General features: G+C 49.1%; 1 protein-coding gene across 1 annotated transcript in view; it reads right to left on the bottom strand.

Moving 5' to 3' along the window:
* Positions 1-19,284, bottom strand: part of LOC146863610 (uncharacterized) — a 221,331-nt gene that overhangs the window by 111,995 nt on the left and 90,052 nt on the right. Inside the window, exon 2 of the mRNA XM_085627637.1 lies at positions 7,954-8,149. Within this exon, the coding sequence (XP_085483763.1) occupies positions 7,954-8,149 (196 nt within the window). The remainder of the gene's footprint in view (positions 1-7,953; positions 8,150-19,284) is intronic.

Consider the following 19,284-nt stretch of genomic DNA (forward strand, 5'->3'; position numbering starts at 1 on the left):
TCGTAGAAAAGTGAGTGCTCCCAATTGATCCTGTGAACGGCACTTAGATCCCTCCAAATTGGGAAGATGTTACAGAAACAAATGTCAGAGCTGGAACCCAAGTTTGCAATCAGACAGAATCAGAATCAGAAATCAGGCCTGAGACGCTTTAAACTACGAGGACCCAAGTCACTTCAGAATTGGAAAAAAGTGTCCGTACCAAAATACGACGATCAAATAAAGTTCAATATGGCCAAAATCTGTAACACTGCCTAAAACCGCCTAAGGTTTGGAATGCTTAACCATTCGGTTTGGCGATAACAAAAAAACACACAGCTCAGAATTGGGCGAGTATCTTTCGCAGAATTATCTGGTCCTCATAGCGTAAATCCAAAGATTGCTGATGTAGGAGAGTAGGGTCTGCAATCCTATGATCACCCAGATTTTTTGCTTTTGCTTCATTGGTTGACGACTTTCCCTGGCTGTGGGCCTGCCAATCAGACCCACAGCCTAGCTGTTCTCTCTCGAAATTAACACATGTACATTAGGTGCATCCACTAATTGGAACTGGGCCGCCGTATCAGTCCCTGTATCAGCATACCACAGGTATCCAGGGCATCGGTGTACCCAGGGCCTACCAGGGGCTGCAGCATGTATTATGCCACCCCTGGATGGCCGCCCAAATCTGACACAACTGGCTGCACGACAGCTGGGGCAAAGTGGTGTAATCACCCGTTGCTGTAGGTGTAGTATTCCTATACCTAACCCTAGAATGGACACATGGATTCCTATCAGTCACTCCTATGGCAGGCCTTATCAATCCTGAAGGCAGAGTGCGGGGAATCATGTGGGATGGTGCTCTGGCGCGAGCTGAGCCCGTCGACGGCTTGCGGAACCAAGTCCTAATAGCCGTTCCATGGTGACGCGTGCCAACTACTTTTAAAATGCATTATAATCCTTGCGGTTATTTGCTAACTTTGGCATCGCATCACCTACACATGTCGAGTAAGGTGTCATACGAATTGGAATATGAACCCCTCGCCAATTCTGGCGACGGGGTTAGCATTCCCCCCTTTTAGAGGGGCACGACATGGAAGTAACCTTGAACCCAGGTTAAAGTTGACTTAAGCCTCAGCATCACAAAATGGATGCTGCCACCAGACACAAGTCTGACCTCCTGCTGCTGGGAGACCTTCCAGCGGAGGGAGCTTGGACAAAGGGTTTCCTGTCGAGGGCGGTGCTAGCACCATCCCAGACAGGGTTTGTGTATCCCAGGTAGGCAGGGCTGAAAGGAAGGTGATTGCAAGTGGCACCCCGGTGCTCACTGTGCATAGCCCGGCTCAAACCAGTTTCGGGGGCAACCCTGCCCCTGAGCTGGGGCGAAGCCGGACAAAGGATAGGGGTGTAACCACCCCCCTCCTGGCCCCACCCCTAGGTAGGACCTAGTCACGGGCCAGCCCCTTTTCTTAGAATAAAGGTAGGAGCGAGTCCCCTTCCCAAATTGGATAATTCTGAATCTTGAACTACTTTCCACGAAAGGAACTCTTGACTTTTCTGAAGACTCTCCCTTGTGGCTAAGGAGTAGCCACCCTGCACCAGCAGGCACCACCTAAGCGCTTGTGGTTTGCTGTACGTCTCTCCTACGGATCAAGACTGCCCAGCTCGACGAGACCCGAGTTCCCTGCCATCTCTGACCTCTACCTACATCATCAGCCCAGCTGAGAGTCGTAGGTGCGACGAGACCTGCGGGACCGGCTATCTTCAGAACCTGCACGACGCTTATCTAACACGCCCACCGAGGGACCCTCGAGTGAGTGTACCAAGGGTTTGAGAAGCCCTAAACCCTGAGCAGCTCCAGCATCGAAGTCTGCCTCCCCAGCATCCACGAGATCTGCGTGGGGGCCCTTCCGCTCCTTGCTGTTCACCGTGTTGTCCGACCACTCGCCGACCGGCTTGTGGCCCTCTTCACGACGCACCACGATAGTTTCATCACCGGTCTGGTCGCTCCAGATTGGCTCTGGCTCCCCTTCAACAGAGGAGTACCCCGGACCCTCCTGGTCCACTCCCAACGTCATCTTGACTCTACCGCGTGGGCTTGCCACTGCCAAGACCTGCTGCCCCATTCCTGGGCCCAGCATCATCGACAGCAGACTCCTTCGTGGGACAGCTCGCCCTCCATCCTGGTCGCCGCCGCGCCTCCTGGTCCGAGGAACAGCCGAGTCCGACGTCATCCACTCACCTGGTCGAAGTGACTTCAGCCGGTACCCTCATGGTGCCCACACGATCGCTGGCTAGCGGTTGAGAACGGAGTCCCCTCTGCTTTCAGGTTCCCTTCATCACCGATCCAGGCTTGGATCTCGCTGAACATCGACACTGGTCGCCTGCCAGCAACTTCTTCTTTCAGGCTCCTGAGACTACAACGAGGACTCCCGACATATTGCCGAACTTCACGCAGCCGCAGCCTCTGGGCTAGGTAACTCGAGCATTTCGGTGCTCCATCGCAGGTTCGCTCTACAAGTGTCCAGTTCCTTTTTCGTTTAGTCCCACTGAACGGATCACTCCGGAATCAGTAACTCCAGACTCTAACCATTTGCATTTCACTGTTAGTGTAGATGGTTTCTCGTGCCCCTCGGGCATTTGTGTAATTTGTGCAACTGAAGTATTTTCATAAGAGTTTTGTAGTGTGCTTAGCTCCCTGACTCATAAAGAGCCAGGGTAGTCTTGTTATAAATAAATATCCTTTATTTTCATAACAACTTGTGTGGTGTCCTTTCACATGGTGTTCAAGGGGTATATGTGATGGTAAACAGCTGGCTTAACACGCCCTCTAGAGTTTAGCCTAAGACTGCTCGTATCCACGCTACTAGGATAGCTGGTCTATAAGGTTGACTTACAACCAATCATCAATAAGGGTCGTTTGGAATGATACACAGTGATCACTAGAATAGTGAGCACTACATATCAGGCCAACTTCTCACAGCTGACTATAAATAAAACCACGTGTATTGCATCGCGGCTCCAACTGTATAATAACTGTAAACATGGAGTTCCTGAAATTCTGGAAACGTGCTGTAAAACGAGCTCCTAAACATTTATATTCATGTAAAAATACAAGTCATCACGTTGCACTATGTGGTATTGTTGTACTGAATGCATTGAGACTTCCGTGGCAGGCCAGGGACATGTTTTAAGGTACTACTTAAGGGGGAGTTACTATAAGGGCTACAGGCCCACAGATAGCATTTATTTTTTAGGCCTTGGGTATATAGTACACCACTCTACAAGTAACTTACAAGCAATGTTCCCTCTAATTTTTTGCCTTTATATGCGGCAATAAAGGTGATTCGTGCACTACAGTCAATGCTTTGTTCACTGAAGACAAGCAACAACTTAATATTCAAGTATGTGCCACATGCAAGCTACCAAAGTCAGTGGCATAGCAAAGGTACCCTAGTCCCTCAATGTTGGGTTGGTATTAGAAGACACCCATTACAGAGGGGCAGTGGGCTCCGTGCACCTCTGAACCCCGGTGACAATGAATCTTATTTCCTAATCATTCTATGTATCATTCCTTTCTTCACTATCATCATGAATCTCTTATCTCCTTCTCACACCTTTTCTTATCCCTATCCACTTCCACTCTCTCTCTCTCGCTTGTCCTTATCTCATTCCTCCTTGTCTCCTTGTGTCTCTTTATCTTCTGCACTTTTTTTGTCGCTGTCCACTCTCCTCATCCCTAATCCTGCCTCCTCTCTTCACTCTACATTCTACCATTCTCTTTTCCCCAAACTCCCTCTAACCTCCCTGCCCGCTCTCTCATTCTACCCTTTCTCTATTAAATCTATATCTTGACTATGCTTCTCTCCTACTCATCTTGTTTATTATCTCGTACCTCCTTAGTTGTCACCTTTCTCCACCTATCCCCCTTTTTTAATACTTGTTTTAATCAAGTTTTCAATTTGTTGCTGTTGAAGTGCACAGCTGCAAAGCAACCCTCCCCCTCCCCCAGATGACAGCTCTTACCCAGCAATCATGTGCAAAGCCACTTAACAACTGTACCAATGGATTTTGTTCCCTAGATTTACCCAATGAACTAGTGTGGCTGTTGTTGCCCTGACAGTATTCTAATTGTCCCTTTTAATCCTTTTCCCACCCTTCTCGTTACCTATCACCTTTTGTTTGTTCTTATCGTTATTCCTCCCTTTCTATGTTTCACACCACTTTCTTTCCTTGTTTTCCTCTCCACTTCTTGCTTCCTTGTTTTCCGCTCCATTTCATGCTTATTCACGTCTTCCTTTTTACTCTCTCACTCCCTTAGTTCATTCTCTCCATTCATGCCCCCTTTTCTCTCTATACTCAAATCTCCCCTTTCCCTCGCCCTCTCCCCCAAATCTTTTTCTCTCTCCGTCTTCCTATTATTACTGTCCTTCCTATTATTCCGTTTTTCTATCCCTCTCCTTCTCTTTCCTTCCAGTCCCCTTTCTTATCTTTTCTCCTTTTCTCTATTCTCCTATATTTACTTTCATTCTTTCTTTCCTACATCCTTTGTCCATTTTCTAATGCTGGGACTCGTCTGCCTTTATTCTCTCTACTTCATATCTTATTCTCACCTACCCTTCTATGGCCCTCCTTTATTTCCCTTCTCTATATCACTCTATAGTTGCCCACTCCTCCTTCCACCCTCTTTCCATCCAGCTCTATTGCATTCCAAACTCCTGTTTTTCTTGATTTCCATTGCCGTTTCACCTCATCTGGCACTTTCCACACTGTCTCCTTGTCCTCTTTTCTTTTCTACCTCATGACAAGCTCCTGCACAAACCCAGTGAGTGAACATTTCTGATGACCTCCCCAAGTCTGAGTAGCCACTCTTACGTGGCATGGCCCAGACTCTTGCTCCTCCTGACCCCAGGTTGCCAGCTTCCAACTATTGTAGGTATATGGGGCCTAGGTTGATGACTGATGTGACACTGATGTCGCAACCTGCTCCCCCCTCTTTTTTCCCCTCCTCCTCCCCTCTCTCTCCCTCCCCCTCACCCCCTTTTGATATTGGTCCTCCTGCCATGACCTGTCCCCCGATGGAAATTGGAACAGACACTTAGGGGCATATTTACAACAACCGGCGATAATTATCGCTAAGCGCACTTAGCGCTAGGATACTTATCGCTGGCTAGCGTGAATTTTTATCGCTGAGATAGCGTGCTTTTAGCAACGCTTATCTCAATAGCAATAAAAATCCTCACGCTAACAGGCTAACGTGAGATTACCGCTGGAAACCCAGCGATAATCTCACGTTAGCTTGTTGATAGGGACAGACAAACTTAGCCATGATATCCTCCTTCCATAGGATATCATGGCTAAGTCAGAAAAATACCAGACGTCAAAAAGCAGCGTTAACCGCGGTTAGCGCTGCTTTTTTTGTCTCTAACAGGGTTAGCGATATTCTTGATAATAGGAGAAATGTCGCTTAGCGACATTTCTCCTATTATTTTACTCTGGAACGCCCCCTTTGCATCTCATTAGAGATGCAAGGGGAAGCGTAGAGTAAAAGGGTGCTAACATGCAAATTTGCATGTTAGCACCCTGTTGCTGATAGGGCGCTAGTTTTATATCTGCTTTTTTGGCTTTTAAAGCCACAAAAGCAGAGCTAACGCCCTTGTTGATGTGCCCCATAGATTGTACATGAATGTTGCATTTTTGAATTTCTTAGTATTACTCTGTTTTGCACATTTCTACGACCTATATATGTGAACGGATACCTTGAAGATATAATCATTGTAGTGTTATTATTTGTCATGACACCGCTGTTTTTTCTGTGACTCAACAGACTAACGTATACACAACTGTAATCTAATGTGATTTTCATCAACAATGAAAAACCTAATGAAATCTGTATTAAAAAAAAAAATGGGGCCTAGGTTGCAAGCCGGCTCCCGTTGGCCGCAATGCATCTGCGGGCACCCTCAGCATGTGCCAGGCCTCGGAAGGTACCTCTACCCGAGTAAGCCTCACCTTGGGCATATGCATACCCTGTATTTCAAGAGATGGAATATGTGAAAGGCAGTGTGTAGAAGTGCAAATCAGCCTTCAGGGCCCATGTGCTGAGTTTCCCCTTTTCACAGAGGTGTAACTCCATCCAACTGTGCTAATGTTCCTTCGCTGAGCCCTCCAGAGCCCAGTCCCCATTCACTCTGAGTTCTCCGCAGTACTGACGTGTTTCTTCTCTGCAATCCCTGAAGGCCAATCTAGAAGTCCCTCATACCGCTGTCCCTGGGCTGACATGCCACTTACTGAGCCTCACCTTCCAAACCCTACCTCTAGTGCTGACAGACGCCCGCTAGTGAGAGCAGACTAATTCTCTGAAGTCCATTTCACATGGGTATGCCTATCCATTCAGTCTCATGACATTAACAAAAGCTTATAGCTAAAAGTTACACCTTGAGGAACTGTTACCAACTTATTTGTGCTCAGTCTGTCAACCTCAGAAGGATGAAAGGTTTGCCTGACATCCCAAGCCCCAAATTCTCCTTAACCTAGCTCACTATTCCAAGAATAGAGCTCTCCTCAACCTGCCCTCTGCAGGTCTGGCGCTTCCACAAGACGCTGAAACTCTTCCCAAGACCACACACATGCCTCCACTCCCTACCCCCCCCCTATGATGCCCTTGAGTATGATGGACTCCAAGGAGTGGAAGGAAGGTAGTGCATAAGTGAGATGCTGCTGGCAGGGGGAGAAAGGGGTAACAAATACATCTGTAGGAGCATTATTAGGTGCAACCCTAGCAGGTTCTTCAATCAGCCTTGCAACAGCAACTCACACTCCAAAACTCAATAGGAACTACAAACTCAAGCAACACATTCAAATCAATCCAGAAAATTTTTGAACCAGGAGTCCACCTATGAACCACCTTGTACCACCTTCAGGTTCTTCTTGTAATGTCAGAAAATGTGCACATAATTCCCTCCATGAACTTCTCTCAATGGAAATTCTGAAACTGTCCCCATTTCCAAATCACTATTTGATCTCTTTGCTTTCTTTCCTGTCTCTGAAACTTTTTTGTTATTCGCAATTCCCTTTTTCCACATTTCTCTGTATTTCTTTAAATCAGTCTATTCTCTCATCCTTGCAACTTAATCTTTAATGTGAGCATTAAAGGATATTCATTTTTTTCTTCACTGGTCAGATCCCTTTTATAATCTATGCTCACTTTCTTTATTTTACTAATGTTTGCCTGACACTCATCAGCCAATTCTCTAAGTTTGTCCTGTGCCTCACTTCCACATCTTAATGCTTCCTTGGGTTAAATACCTCATTTCATCAACATTGCAGGACAATAATCTGTTCAATTTTTAAAAGATCCCACATGACTGTCTCTCTCCATAGGAGGTTCTTCAATGCCAGTGCTAAAACCCATCGTGGCATGCAGCATTTCAGTCCATGTACTATAATTAAGAATTTACATATGTGGCTGGTGGAGGGGCACATGGCACACTCGATTGTACATTTTACTTTTATCATGCCATTGGAGTACTTTTTCGCACTTTGACCTAGGATTTGCCTAAATGTCAAAGACCCCAATCTGCATTCACTCCATACCTCAGAGCTAGTGCAAATCAGCTGGGCTGGGCCACTGCCCTGAGGTGTCAATCTGATCCCGCAATCCCATCCATAAAACCAAAGATTCCCAGGAGACCACACTAAAGAGTGATTTTCCTAAATAGCTGCACACAGGGAGAATGGAGAGGCCTATTGAAGGAAACAGATTGGAACTGGGAGAATTGAAAGGTAGAGAGAGGGGAAATTAAGGGAGAATAAAAAGGCAAAGAAAATGAAGTTAAGCTGGCGAAGAGAGAGGAGAAAGAACGAGGTACGTGGTGTGTGGACAGGCACAGAGATAAGGCAGAGCAAGAGTTACATCGACTTAAGCGAAGAGGTAAAATAAAGAATAAAAGAAGAACTGAGTTGGTGGTGCGATACCTGAGGTGCTTGACTTCACAGTGAATCCAAAGGTTGGCTGCTCCCCATCCTGCTGGTACCCAGTCAGATAGGACTGGGTGCTGGCTCCTGGCTCCCAGTAGGTGCCACTAAATAAGCCATCGTCGTTCAGACGAATGTTCATTCTTGTGCCTTTGTTTGAATTTTTTATCGTCTCCCATGGTCCAGACACCCTGCACTGAAGAAAGGAACAGACAACAGATATTCACACAGAATACAAGACACCTCCAGTGAAGGAAAGAACAGGCAATACATGTTCACCTCCAGCCCACAACACCCGCAGTGAAGGGAAGAACAGACAATACATGTTCAGACTGAAGCCATGACACCTGCATGAAGAAAGGAACAACGATACACGTTCACACTGAACAAAGGCCCCGTCCGATGAAGGAAGGAGCAGGGAACACTTGTTCACACCAAGCCATGGGATGAACCTTGGTGGTAGTGTGAGCATTGACACACTGGATATGTCTGTCCAGTAATGTACTGTTCTGAGGATATCCGTTATCAGTCACCATGGTGGCACTTGCACCTGTATCTCTCAGGGTGTCTACCCCAACCCCATTAATAATTGTTTTGTGTGTGTATTACTCTAGGATCCTGGGCCAGACAGCTAGGGTAGCCATATCCACCCCACCCTCTGAGACTGAAATAGCTTCAGTGAGCTCCTGACTTGGTCAGGGCACACCAGGAATCCCATCTGGAGATTAGCAACCCCTGAAGGTGCAGCACTATTGGGAACCCTTTTCCCCAGTTAGGTGTTCATTCTGTTTACAGAGATGGCACCAGGCCTTTTTAGGATCGCAATTTTCACCCTGGTACCCTCCCTTGGTTTGGGAAGAGTCTCGGGACCACCCTCCTGAACAGGTTTTTGGGGGCCTTTGGAGGACTCCTTTGATTTGTTTTTGGTATCACATCTCTTTCTGCTGTGAGACAACAGTAACCCCTTTCTGTTGGTCACCCCCACCATGGGCCTTTCAGGACACTTGTTTTGACCCAATGGTCAGCCGACTTCCCCAGCTCCTGAGGAAAGACTGACCCTGAGTCCACCAGGTACTGATGCAATTCCTCAAATGTACAATTACTCCACGGATGCTCCTCCACTGGCAGATGAGAGAGCCCATCATAATCGTGCACATTACTGCCCGTCCACAAGCCACCTAGGCCCTCATTTACGGGATTTGGTGCAGGGCTGCGGAGCAAGTCACCTCGCTGCGCTGCCCTACGCCAAGGAGAAAGGGCAGTAATGCACCTTATTTCCGTAAAACAAAGCCTTCCTGTCCTTTCTTCCTGCTCTGGTGTTGTTTTGCCTGTCTGGCGCCAACGCAGGCACCAGTGCACCACTGTGAAAGGGTGCCTGTGTTGTTGGCAGGATTGTTTATGTGCGGGACGGGGCACCTTCCTGCACAGACACAATCCTAACAGGCGTTTTTGCTTTCTATGTGTGCTGTAGAATGCAGCACATATTGAAAGAGGACAGGACGAAGAGATATAAAGAAATTTCGCCTTGTTACGCCTCACTTAGGGAGGTGTAAGGATTTGGCACATCCCCAGGTTTACATGCTCTTGGAAATCTGGGGTCACGTGAAAATCCATGAGCGTTGCGTGGGAAAACCAACCTCAACGCCCCTGGAACGCCTCTCAAATGCAGAGTAAGGCAACGCAGCGATTTGAGCTGCCTTCCTTTACTCCATGTCTGTGAGGCCATGTGAACCACGCCTAGTGGCTTCGCCTGGGCTTATAGATATGACTTTGTAAGATGCCCGCCACAGTGTCACAAAGTTTGACACTCTGGTGGCGCAGGGGGCTCATAAATAAGCCCCCTAGTGTTTTGACTGAGAAAGCAACAACGTCTATCAAGGATTAACTTGAGGTTTCCTGAGTCTCCCTTAACTTAACCCTGCACTCTGCAGTTGTGAGACCGAGGACCTCAATCAGGGTCCTCCTGAGCTCATCAAGTGTCAGGAGTCTATCCCGGGCTTTCCTGAGAGTCCCTTCCACAGTAGAGCCCCCAGTGTCTCTGGTGTGACTGTCTCATTTTTCAAGCACTCCCTAAGGCTGTAAACCATTTTGTTTTTCATCACCCTTAACATATTTAGGCAACAACCCTTTGGGAACTTTGGAAACCAAAGTTTCATCTTCCTCCCTATTCATTTTCCTGATGCCACCACTCATAGGTGCTAGACCCATCCCAGCCCTCTCTCTTTCTATAGCCCGAATGTGGGCTTTAAAGGCCCCTCTTTTGGCTAGTCTTTCAAGATACATACGTTCCTTGAGTAGTTCTTCTATTTTTCTGTGCCTTGAGTTGCCTGCCTTACTCCAAGTAGGGGAAGGCACTTGAGGTACAGGGATAAGAGAGAGGTTTTGGTTATGGTCCGCATTCTCTCGGGTTAATTTGGGGGGGCTACACTCTTGGAAGCTGACTACAGTCCCATGTTCACTGTCATCCTCCTCCTCAGCGGTGACATGATCTTTTGTCAGCTGGGCTGCATCAAAGTCTGCAAGAGCCTCCTGGAAGATTACCGTGGTCAGATTTGAGCCAATAGCATTTTTATTGGCTTTACAGAGGGTCCTTAACTTTTGCATGCTAAGCTTCAGATAAGGGCTCAGGTTGAGTTGCTGCACTGTATCCTCTGAGCTAGACATGATTAGTGTATCTGGGACCATTTAAGAAAATTGTGCAAAATATTCTAAAAGATGTTTAAAGGCCTAACTGACAACAATTATTTTTAAATTTCTAATGCAATGAAATAGGGGCCTTAACACAAGCCCCCAAACAGTTCCAATGAAAAATGCAAACATTTAAAAATCCACAGATTTAAAAAAAAAATTTGAACTAATGACAATTGTGGATTTCTTAGTAAAATCACCTATCGACCAAGCGGTATCAGCAAAGGCAAGTCTTGTATCCCACCGCTGATCCACCAAATGAATGAAGCTGGCTTTTTATGTAGTGATGCCAGAGTAAGGGCACACTATGCAAGAACTCCAGACGACCCTTATTGGTTTATAGGGCTTATTTTAACAATCCCAGGTGCTCTATTGGTGGTAGTGTGGTCCAGCAACTTAGACTCATCAGATCATGGTCGATAAATGGTTTACACACTCAAAAAGAAATCTGAGACCAATTTATAAAAATAAAGTCCATTTTTATAGTTATTTAGACCCCAAGGCCCATATGTACGAAATTTCCATTTTACCATTCCCAATCAGTGAATCTGCAGAAATTGCTATTTCTGAATCGCAAAATGAAATATATTTAAATTCCGATTCCTAAGGATTTGAATTCGCTATTAGGAAATTGCAATTTTAGAAAAGACAAAGGAGCAGATTTACAAGATCTGGCACATCAGCAGGGATGCGCCAGAAAAGATGCAACACGCAATTCTTACCTTGCGCCACCGGGAATGCGTTGAAATTTACAATGCAAAAACAACTGTTCATGGTGAGAATGCAGAACAATGTCATACATTCACCCCAGTACAGAGATCTGGGCCTAAATCCATCATTTTTTTGCTCACCATGCCGTTCCAGTTTGAACCCAGCCATATGCAAATCAGTCTTGACCCTGTGCCTCATGGGAACAGTCCAGCCCGAACTGTCCTCCCTGGACTGGAACCAAGCATCCTAGGACCGGTTTCGGGGTTTCAACCCCCTTCAGCAAGGATAGCTTGATTTCAGTGAAATGGAGAGCACGGGACCCACGTCTGGGCATACCCGTAGCACTCGGGGTGACAAATGCAAAAACAACTGTTGATGGACAGAATGCAGAACAATGTCATACATTCACCCCAGTACAGAGATCTGGGCCTAAATCCATCATTTTTTTGCTCACCATGCCGTTCCAGTTTGAACCCAGCCATATGCAAATCAGTCTTGACCCTGTGCCTAGCCCTACTTTCAACTCTTACTGGAGGAATAAAGGAAGGAGCATCCTTTTTACTAGCTCTGTAGAGCTCCAGGGCTTCCCTATCTAAGGCCATCTGCTGCTTTCTGAGGTTGAACTTGGCTTGCTCATACTTCAGCAGTCTCTCTCTCCTCTCCTGGAAGGTTTCCCTCCCTCTGTGAGAAGAGACAGAGGTTCCTATAGAGGAGTTAGACTGGATAGATCCCCTTGACAGAGATCTATCCCTTCTAGCCCTGTTGTCAGGTCTACCTGGAGGGATAGAGGAAGGAGCATTGCTCTCATCCTCCTCATCCTCATCCAGGGGAGCTGTGTTCACCAGAGTCTGATCATTGTCATCAGTCTGGTCAGCATCAGAGGTAGGGTCAGGGGAGTTTCCACCCCTAGGCCCACCCTCAGTGCTGCCCCACCCACACTGTCTACCCCATCAGGCCCACTAGGCCCTGAGATATCATCCAGCTTAAGTATCTTTATGAGATGCTGGGTGGATGGACTTTTGCCTGTCTTCAGCTTCCTAATAGAACATAAGGCCCTAAACTGAGCAAAGGAGAGATCCTCATATTTATAGGGGAGGAGCTCACTGGCTCCTGGCAGGGACCCACTGGTTCCTGTGTGACTAGACATTACTAATGTGGTGTGGTGTATTGCACTACCTACACTAGTGTGGCCTACTAATCTCTCTTGAGTTGTAGAAAGGGTGTGCTATCCCTTAACACACAACTCTAAGTTCAGTAGAACTTACTGTAGCTAAACTTGATATTATATGTACCTTAGGTACCTTTAGTGGTTTTCAGTTGATCAATTCAATTGAGATTATCTGGTAATACAATAGCAAGCTGGAATCCCACACGCAGCACACCAATGTGAGAAGGTGGCCTGATATATGCTGTCCACTAGTTCTAGTGGGCACCTTGTATCAGTCCAAACATCCCCTTATGGTGATAGGTTAAAGACAACCTTTATTGAAAGCTATCCTAGTGGTAGCTATGGAGAGCAGCCTTCAAGCTAAGTCTTGAAGGAATGTAAAGCAGCTTGTTTTACCAGTCTATAATCTCTTGAACGGCTAAATGAAAGACAACATGTCTTTACAATGTCAATAGCTTAATCACTCTCAAATGCGAGACATATTGCATTTGCACCCACACACAGAGCCACACACACAAAGCCACCCACACACACACAGCCACCTACACACACACACACACACACACACACACAGAGTTACCCACACACCGACAAAGCCACCACGCATAGAGCAAAAAAAGCCACCCACACAGAGCCATCTGCGCTCCCTCAGGCGGCTTGTGAGTGTATTGTAGCCGGAGACTGAGCTCCCTCTATCTGCTGGCGCCCTTCCCTGTTGCACCGATGGAGGCCTCAGATGCTGTGTTGGCCTCGAGTCGGCACAATGTTGTCCCTGGACGACTGCGAGGGGAAACCCTAGACCCTAAACCCTAGACGCTACAATGTGCTACCGGGGAATTAAATCTTGTCACTCCGACGCGCTATATAAAGGTCTCGTGTGGAAAGACTTTACACCAAGGGTGACTATGCCAACAAAGGCCCACTGTCTGTGGACTCTGTGCTTCCCATTCCCAACTTACAAACATATCACTGCACCAGCAGGAGCACAATTAAACAGAACCAACCAGCCCAAAGTAGCAATTGCACACCATGGCATTAAGGGTATGCAAATCAGCCCAGGAACGGCTGTTCCGTTCTCCACATTGCAGTATGTGACCTGTAAGAAGTGAAGCCAACCTTACAAGTGTAGTGGGAAAAAAAGGACAATTTTGCAGTGAATCTCGAGTTTATTCAGACAGTTAAATAAGTCTCGGCACACTTTCTTTGAGATTTTCAGGGCAGGCGCAAAGTACAATTTAGTGTCAAAATTACATTCTGTTCGTTTTTCACAAGTAGACGTCGTCCACTGGTATTCATTCACCTTGACCCATCCCCGAGATGACTGAGCTGCCTTCAGTGACTGCTGGGTTCCAGCAGCTGCCAGGATTGCTGTGGGAATTTAACCCAGTTACACGCCAGTAACCGGAAACCCTAGATTGAAATGCTTCTACTGACTTCTGGGTTCTGGGGCTACTAGCAGCGATGGAAATGTGTTGGAGGGAGGCCCACCGGGTAGTCGGGGAGACTAATCCGGCACCTTCCTACCGCAAAGTTATAGCCGAGCGCCGCTGAGAAGCCCCCTCGGGGAGGTCTTTCTCCTATGATCGTACTAGGCCCAGTAACACCACCACACAGGACTCAATAGCAGTTGCGAGATTAGGTTCTTTATCAGCAGTAATACGTGCAATATTTACAGAAGGATCGAGGGATCCTGTCAGAGTCTCAGTGTTCGTTCAAGAGGATAGGGTAGCGGGACAGTCTTAGTGCCAGCCAGGCACGGGAGGGCTCTGCGCCAGACCTTGGATGCTGGTCTCAGAGCGGCTCGGACGTGGAGAGCCGCGACGTCGTCTGCAGGGCTCAGATGGTAGTTCCGCTTAGGTCGAGCCGCGACGAGGTCAGCTGGGCTCTGGTGGTAAGGTTCAACAAGGTCGGGCCGCGACAGCGTCAGCAGGGCCCCAAGGTTCGTGAAGGTCTTTAAGCACGGTGGAGCCGCGACGTCGTCAGCAGGGCTCAAGGGTTGGTTCAGGGTGAGTCTTCTTCCGTAGGGTCAGCCGCGATCCGATCAGCAGGGCTCTTGACTCCGGGATACAACTACCGCCCTGTTGTTGGGTCGCCCCAGATATAGGACGGGAGCCCTTTGATGTCCGGACCCGTGCGCCCGGAGGGGGCGGAGAGGCTTGGGAGGGAGCGGCCAGACGCCCAGCAGGAGAGGCGCCAGGCCCCCGAGAGCTGTGGGGCGATCGCACCTAGGTGTGGAAGGACAGTTGGGGGTCCCATCGATACTGCCCTCCGCTGGGAGTGGGAAGGGCTCACGTGGTATCCCCCGGGCCAGGGGTTGGCGTCTCGATGTCGGGCCTGGCTGGGACCGAGGCCGGGTAGAGCAGGGTCATACAGGTGGTCACGTGGAGTGACGTGCAATCCAAGATGGAGGAGCCCCAATGTGCATGGGACCTCGTGCGGCTTAGCGCGGGGAAACAGGACCACGCCACGAGGCCGGCTCCCACACGCGTCCCCCCCAGCTGAAGGCAGGGAGAGTCACCCATCTTCTTGGGGGTTCTCCTCGCCGAGGCGGAAGAATCGGGACAGGCCGTCAGCATTGGCGTGGTCGTTGCCGGGCCGGTGTTCAACAGTGAAGTCCATCCCTTGCAGCGAGATGGACCAGCGTAACAGCTTGGGGTTTTCGCCCCGCATTTGCATGAGCCACCGCAAGGGCCGGTGGTCCGTCTGGACCCTGAAGTGGGTACCGAAAAAGTAGGGCCGGAGCTTCTTGAGAGCCCATACCACAGCGAAGGCCTCCCGCTCGATGGTGCTCCACCTCTGTTCTCGCGGCAGCAGTCGGCGGCTGATAAAGGCCACCGGTCGGTCGAGGCCCTTGGCGTCCAGCTGGGAGAGGACTGCCCCGACCCCGTACTCCGAGGCATCGTTCTGGACTACAAATTCCGTGCCGTTGTCGGGGGCCTGTAGCACAGGGGCAGCGCACATGGCTGCTTTGAGAGTATCAAACGCGGTCTGGCAGCGGGGCGTCCAGTGCACCGCCTTGGGTTGTTTCTTTGAAGTGAGTTCTGTAAGGGGGCCCACAATGCTGCCGTAATCCTTTATGAGTGGAATAGAAATGGTCCCAGAGCATACATAGAGATTGAGAAAGATCAACAAAACAAATATTACAACAATTTCAAGGCAGGACCATAGTGTTATTTAATCACACTAGGAACAGGCACATAAATGCATAGGGTAAATCACACTATTTACAATATTTACAAAAGTGCGGGGTGCCACGGGGAAGGGGAGGGAGTGACGAGTTGGGTAGGGTAGTAAAATAAGTGACATAAACAAGTTCATAACAATGGTACAAATCAATTGCTGGGCACCTTAGTGTCGTGCCAAATATTCAAGAGTCGTTCATTGACAAAATTAAATATTATTGCCAAAAAGCCATATACAGGTGAAAGTCCACAGTGCTCAACGCACTATTGAAGGTACTGGCATGATGGGATGTCGACGTTTCGACCCCTCTTCAAAGGTAGGTAGATTATTTCCTTACAGGTGGGGTCTTCCTCAGGACAAAGAGGATGGTGAGCCGGGGAAAGGTAGGCACCTATACAAAAATATGGGTGGGAATTAAAAAAGGAATAGTGCCAAACGGAAATTCAACTGTAGGACTGGATAAGGATATGACTGCCATAGTTACCAGGGAAAGAGAGAGCATCAAATCAGTGACAGCTTGGCATCTGGGCACAAAAGGCTCCGAAATCGGGTGGGAGTGAAAGTCACCTAAAGATTAATTAAAAAGCGACAGTAGGGTCAACCATGGAGTTTGACTAAAGGAGAGGGAGGTGGGTATTGACTCCAAATGAATCTAAACTCACGTGTATTGTTTAGCAAAGAAGGGAGGATTAGATTACTCCATCAACAACACACCGCTATGTAATCGGTATGTGAGGTGAGACGAATCACCGGGAAAAACAGCCTCTAAAAACAAATGGAGAGAGCGCTCTTTTAATGAGAGAAACGATTGGTAGTCCTAAACTAGAGAAATACAGAATAAACAGGACCAGGCAACCCACATTATCATCCGTCTACTAAAATATCAGAAAGCGGGACTGGCAAGTCCAGTGAATAGTAAAACTGAGAAACTGTATAATTGATGAGTCAAACCAGCAAATTAGCTTATATCCAAAGGGTAGAAAAAATCCCAGTAATCAGAAGGGCGATACAATGTGTTGTACACGAGGACCCAATAACCGGACTGAAATTTAACTAGAGGCAAATCCGGTTGAAAAACCGTAACATTAATGGATAAGGCAAAAATTAACTGTAGGTAAAGAGGGGGACTAGACATATGGACAAGTACAAAAATCCTAGGTCGAATTACCGTAACAATAAAGGATAAGGCAAAAATTAACTGAAGGTGAAAAGGGGGACTGAACATATGGACAAGTACAAAAATACTACGTCGAAATAGCCAAGGCACACGGAGTATCTTCCAAATGGTTCTCTTACCTTGAGACGGCGTACAAGTCTGAGCCCGCTCGACTCTGACGGCTAACTGAGGACGCGGAGCGGCTCCCAGATAAAGAGAACGCTGAAACCGCGTGACGTTAAACCGGGTGCAGCAGCTGGATGCTGCCAGCACCGGAAGAATAGAAGAAAGACCATTTGGGTAGTTTGATTGCGTTGTTTGAAGATAAGATGTGGGTAAGCGGAATCCCGGACACAATAAATAAAGTAAATAGACTACATAACAGTGTCAGATTGAATAAGTGTGTAAATGAATGTCGTTCAGTAGAGTGGAAAGACTAAAAGGGCCTCGTCGGGGCCCGGGGGATCGAACTGATCGACGAATTGGGGTTGGGATGGTGAAACATACACGTAAAGGAACGTAAAAAAGTCATGAGAAAGGGTCTAATCAATTATCCTTTATGAAGCGTCGGTAGTAGCCGGTGAGGCCCAGGAATGCCCGGACAGCGGTTTGGGTGGCGGGGGGCTCCCACGCCTGGATAGCGTCCACTTTTAACCGGAGGGGGGCCACCTGGCCACTCCCCACCTGATGGCCCAGATAGGTCACAGATCCTTGACCGATCTGGCACTTGCTGGCCTTAATTGTGAGCCCGGCCCTTTAGAGAGCGGCCAGGACTTCCCCAAGGTGTCCTAGGTGCGCGGCCCAGTGGTCGCTGAAGACAGCAATGTCATCGAGGTAGGCCGCGCTGAAGGCTTCGAGACCGGCCAGGACCTTATTTACCAGCCTCTGAAAGGTCGCTGGGGCGTTCTTCATGCCGAAGGGCATCACCCGGAAGTGGTAGTGGCCGTCGGGGGTAGAGAAAGCTGATCGTTCTTGTGCGCCGGGAGTGAGCTTGATCTGCCAGTACCCAGCGGTGAGATCAAAGGTGCTTAGGTAGCGGGCGGCCCCTAAGCGATCAATCAGCTCATCGGCTCGTGGCAAAGGGTGGGCATCGGTCTTGGTAACTGCGTTCAGGCCCCGGTAGTCGACACAGAATCTGAGTTCGGGGGCCGTGCCGGGGGCGGCGGCCTTCGGCACCAAGACTACCGGGCTGGCCCACGGACTGTCGGAAGGTTCGATGACTCCGAGGGCGAGCATCTTGGTGACCTCGGTCTTTATGCAGGCCCGGACTCGGTCAGGCACTCTATAAGCGCGGTGTCGTACAGGGGGGCTATCCCCCGTGTCCACGTCGTGGACGCACCAGGGGGTTACCCCGGGCGTGAGAGAGAAGAGGGCAGCGAAGGGTTGCAGTAGCTTCTGGCAATCATGGCGCTGTTCTGGTGTCAGGGTGGCGGAGAGGTGGACGCCCTCCAAGGAGCCGTCTTGGCTCGAGGACCCCAGGAGGTCTGGTAGGGGCTCGGAGTCACTTTCACCCCCATCGTCGGTAGCCAGTAGTAAGCTTAGTTAAGTTCGGGCAAAATGGGGCTTGAGCCGGTTGGCGTGCAGGACCCTGAGGGGGTTCCTCGGAGACTCCATGTCGACCAGGTACGTGACGGGGCTCTTCCTTTCAACTATCTTGAAGGGCCCGGTCCACTTGTCCTGCAGGGCCCAGGGGTCCACGGGTGACATGACCCAGACTTGCTAGCCCGGCTCAAACTCGACGGCTGAGGCATTCTCGTCATACCAGCGTTTCATATCTTCTTGGCTGGCTTCAAGGTTGGCTTCTGCCAGGGCACGGAACTTTCGAGTCTGGTTCCGCAAGGTCAGGAGGTACCGGTAGACGTCGGGCGGGGCACTTTGGACGTTCGCCTCCCAACCCTCCTTGACCAGGCTGAGGGCCCCTCGGACGGGGTGCCCATACAACAGTTCGAAGGGGCTGAAGCCCAGGGACTTCTGTGGTACCTCCCGGTAGGCGAACAGGAGGCAGGGCAACAGGACATCCCATCTCCTCCTGAGGGGCTCTTCCAGGCCCTTGATCATCCCCTTCAGGGTTCGGTTGAACCGCTCGACCAGTCCGTTCCCCTGGGGGTGGTAAGGGGTGGTGAATTTATAGGTGACCCCACATTGTTGCCAGAGGGATCTCATGTCCTTTGAGATAAAGTTCGTCCCCCTGTCGCTCACCACTTCTCGGGGGAACCCCACCCTGGAGAAGATGCCCATCAGGGCCCGGCCCACCACTGGAGCGGTCACAGTTCGGAGGGGAACAGCTTCGGGGTACCGGGTGGCGTGGTCGACCAGTACCAGGATGAAGCGGTGGCCCAGGGCGGTTCGGGGGTCGAGGGGCCCCACGATGTCGATCCCCACTCGTTCGAACGGGGTGCGGATGGCTGGAAATGGTTGTAGGGGG

Source organism: Triturus cristatus, chromosome 2_1 (genome assembly GCF_964204655.1).
Source record: "Triturus cristatus chromosome 2_1, aTriCri1.1, whole genome shotgun sequence".
Lineage (NCBI taxonomy): Eukaryota > Metazoa > Chordata > Amphibia > Caudata > Salamandridae > Triturus > Triturus cristatus.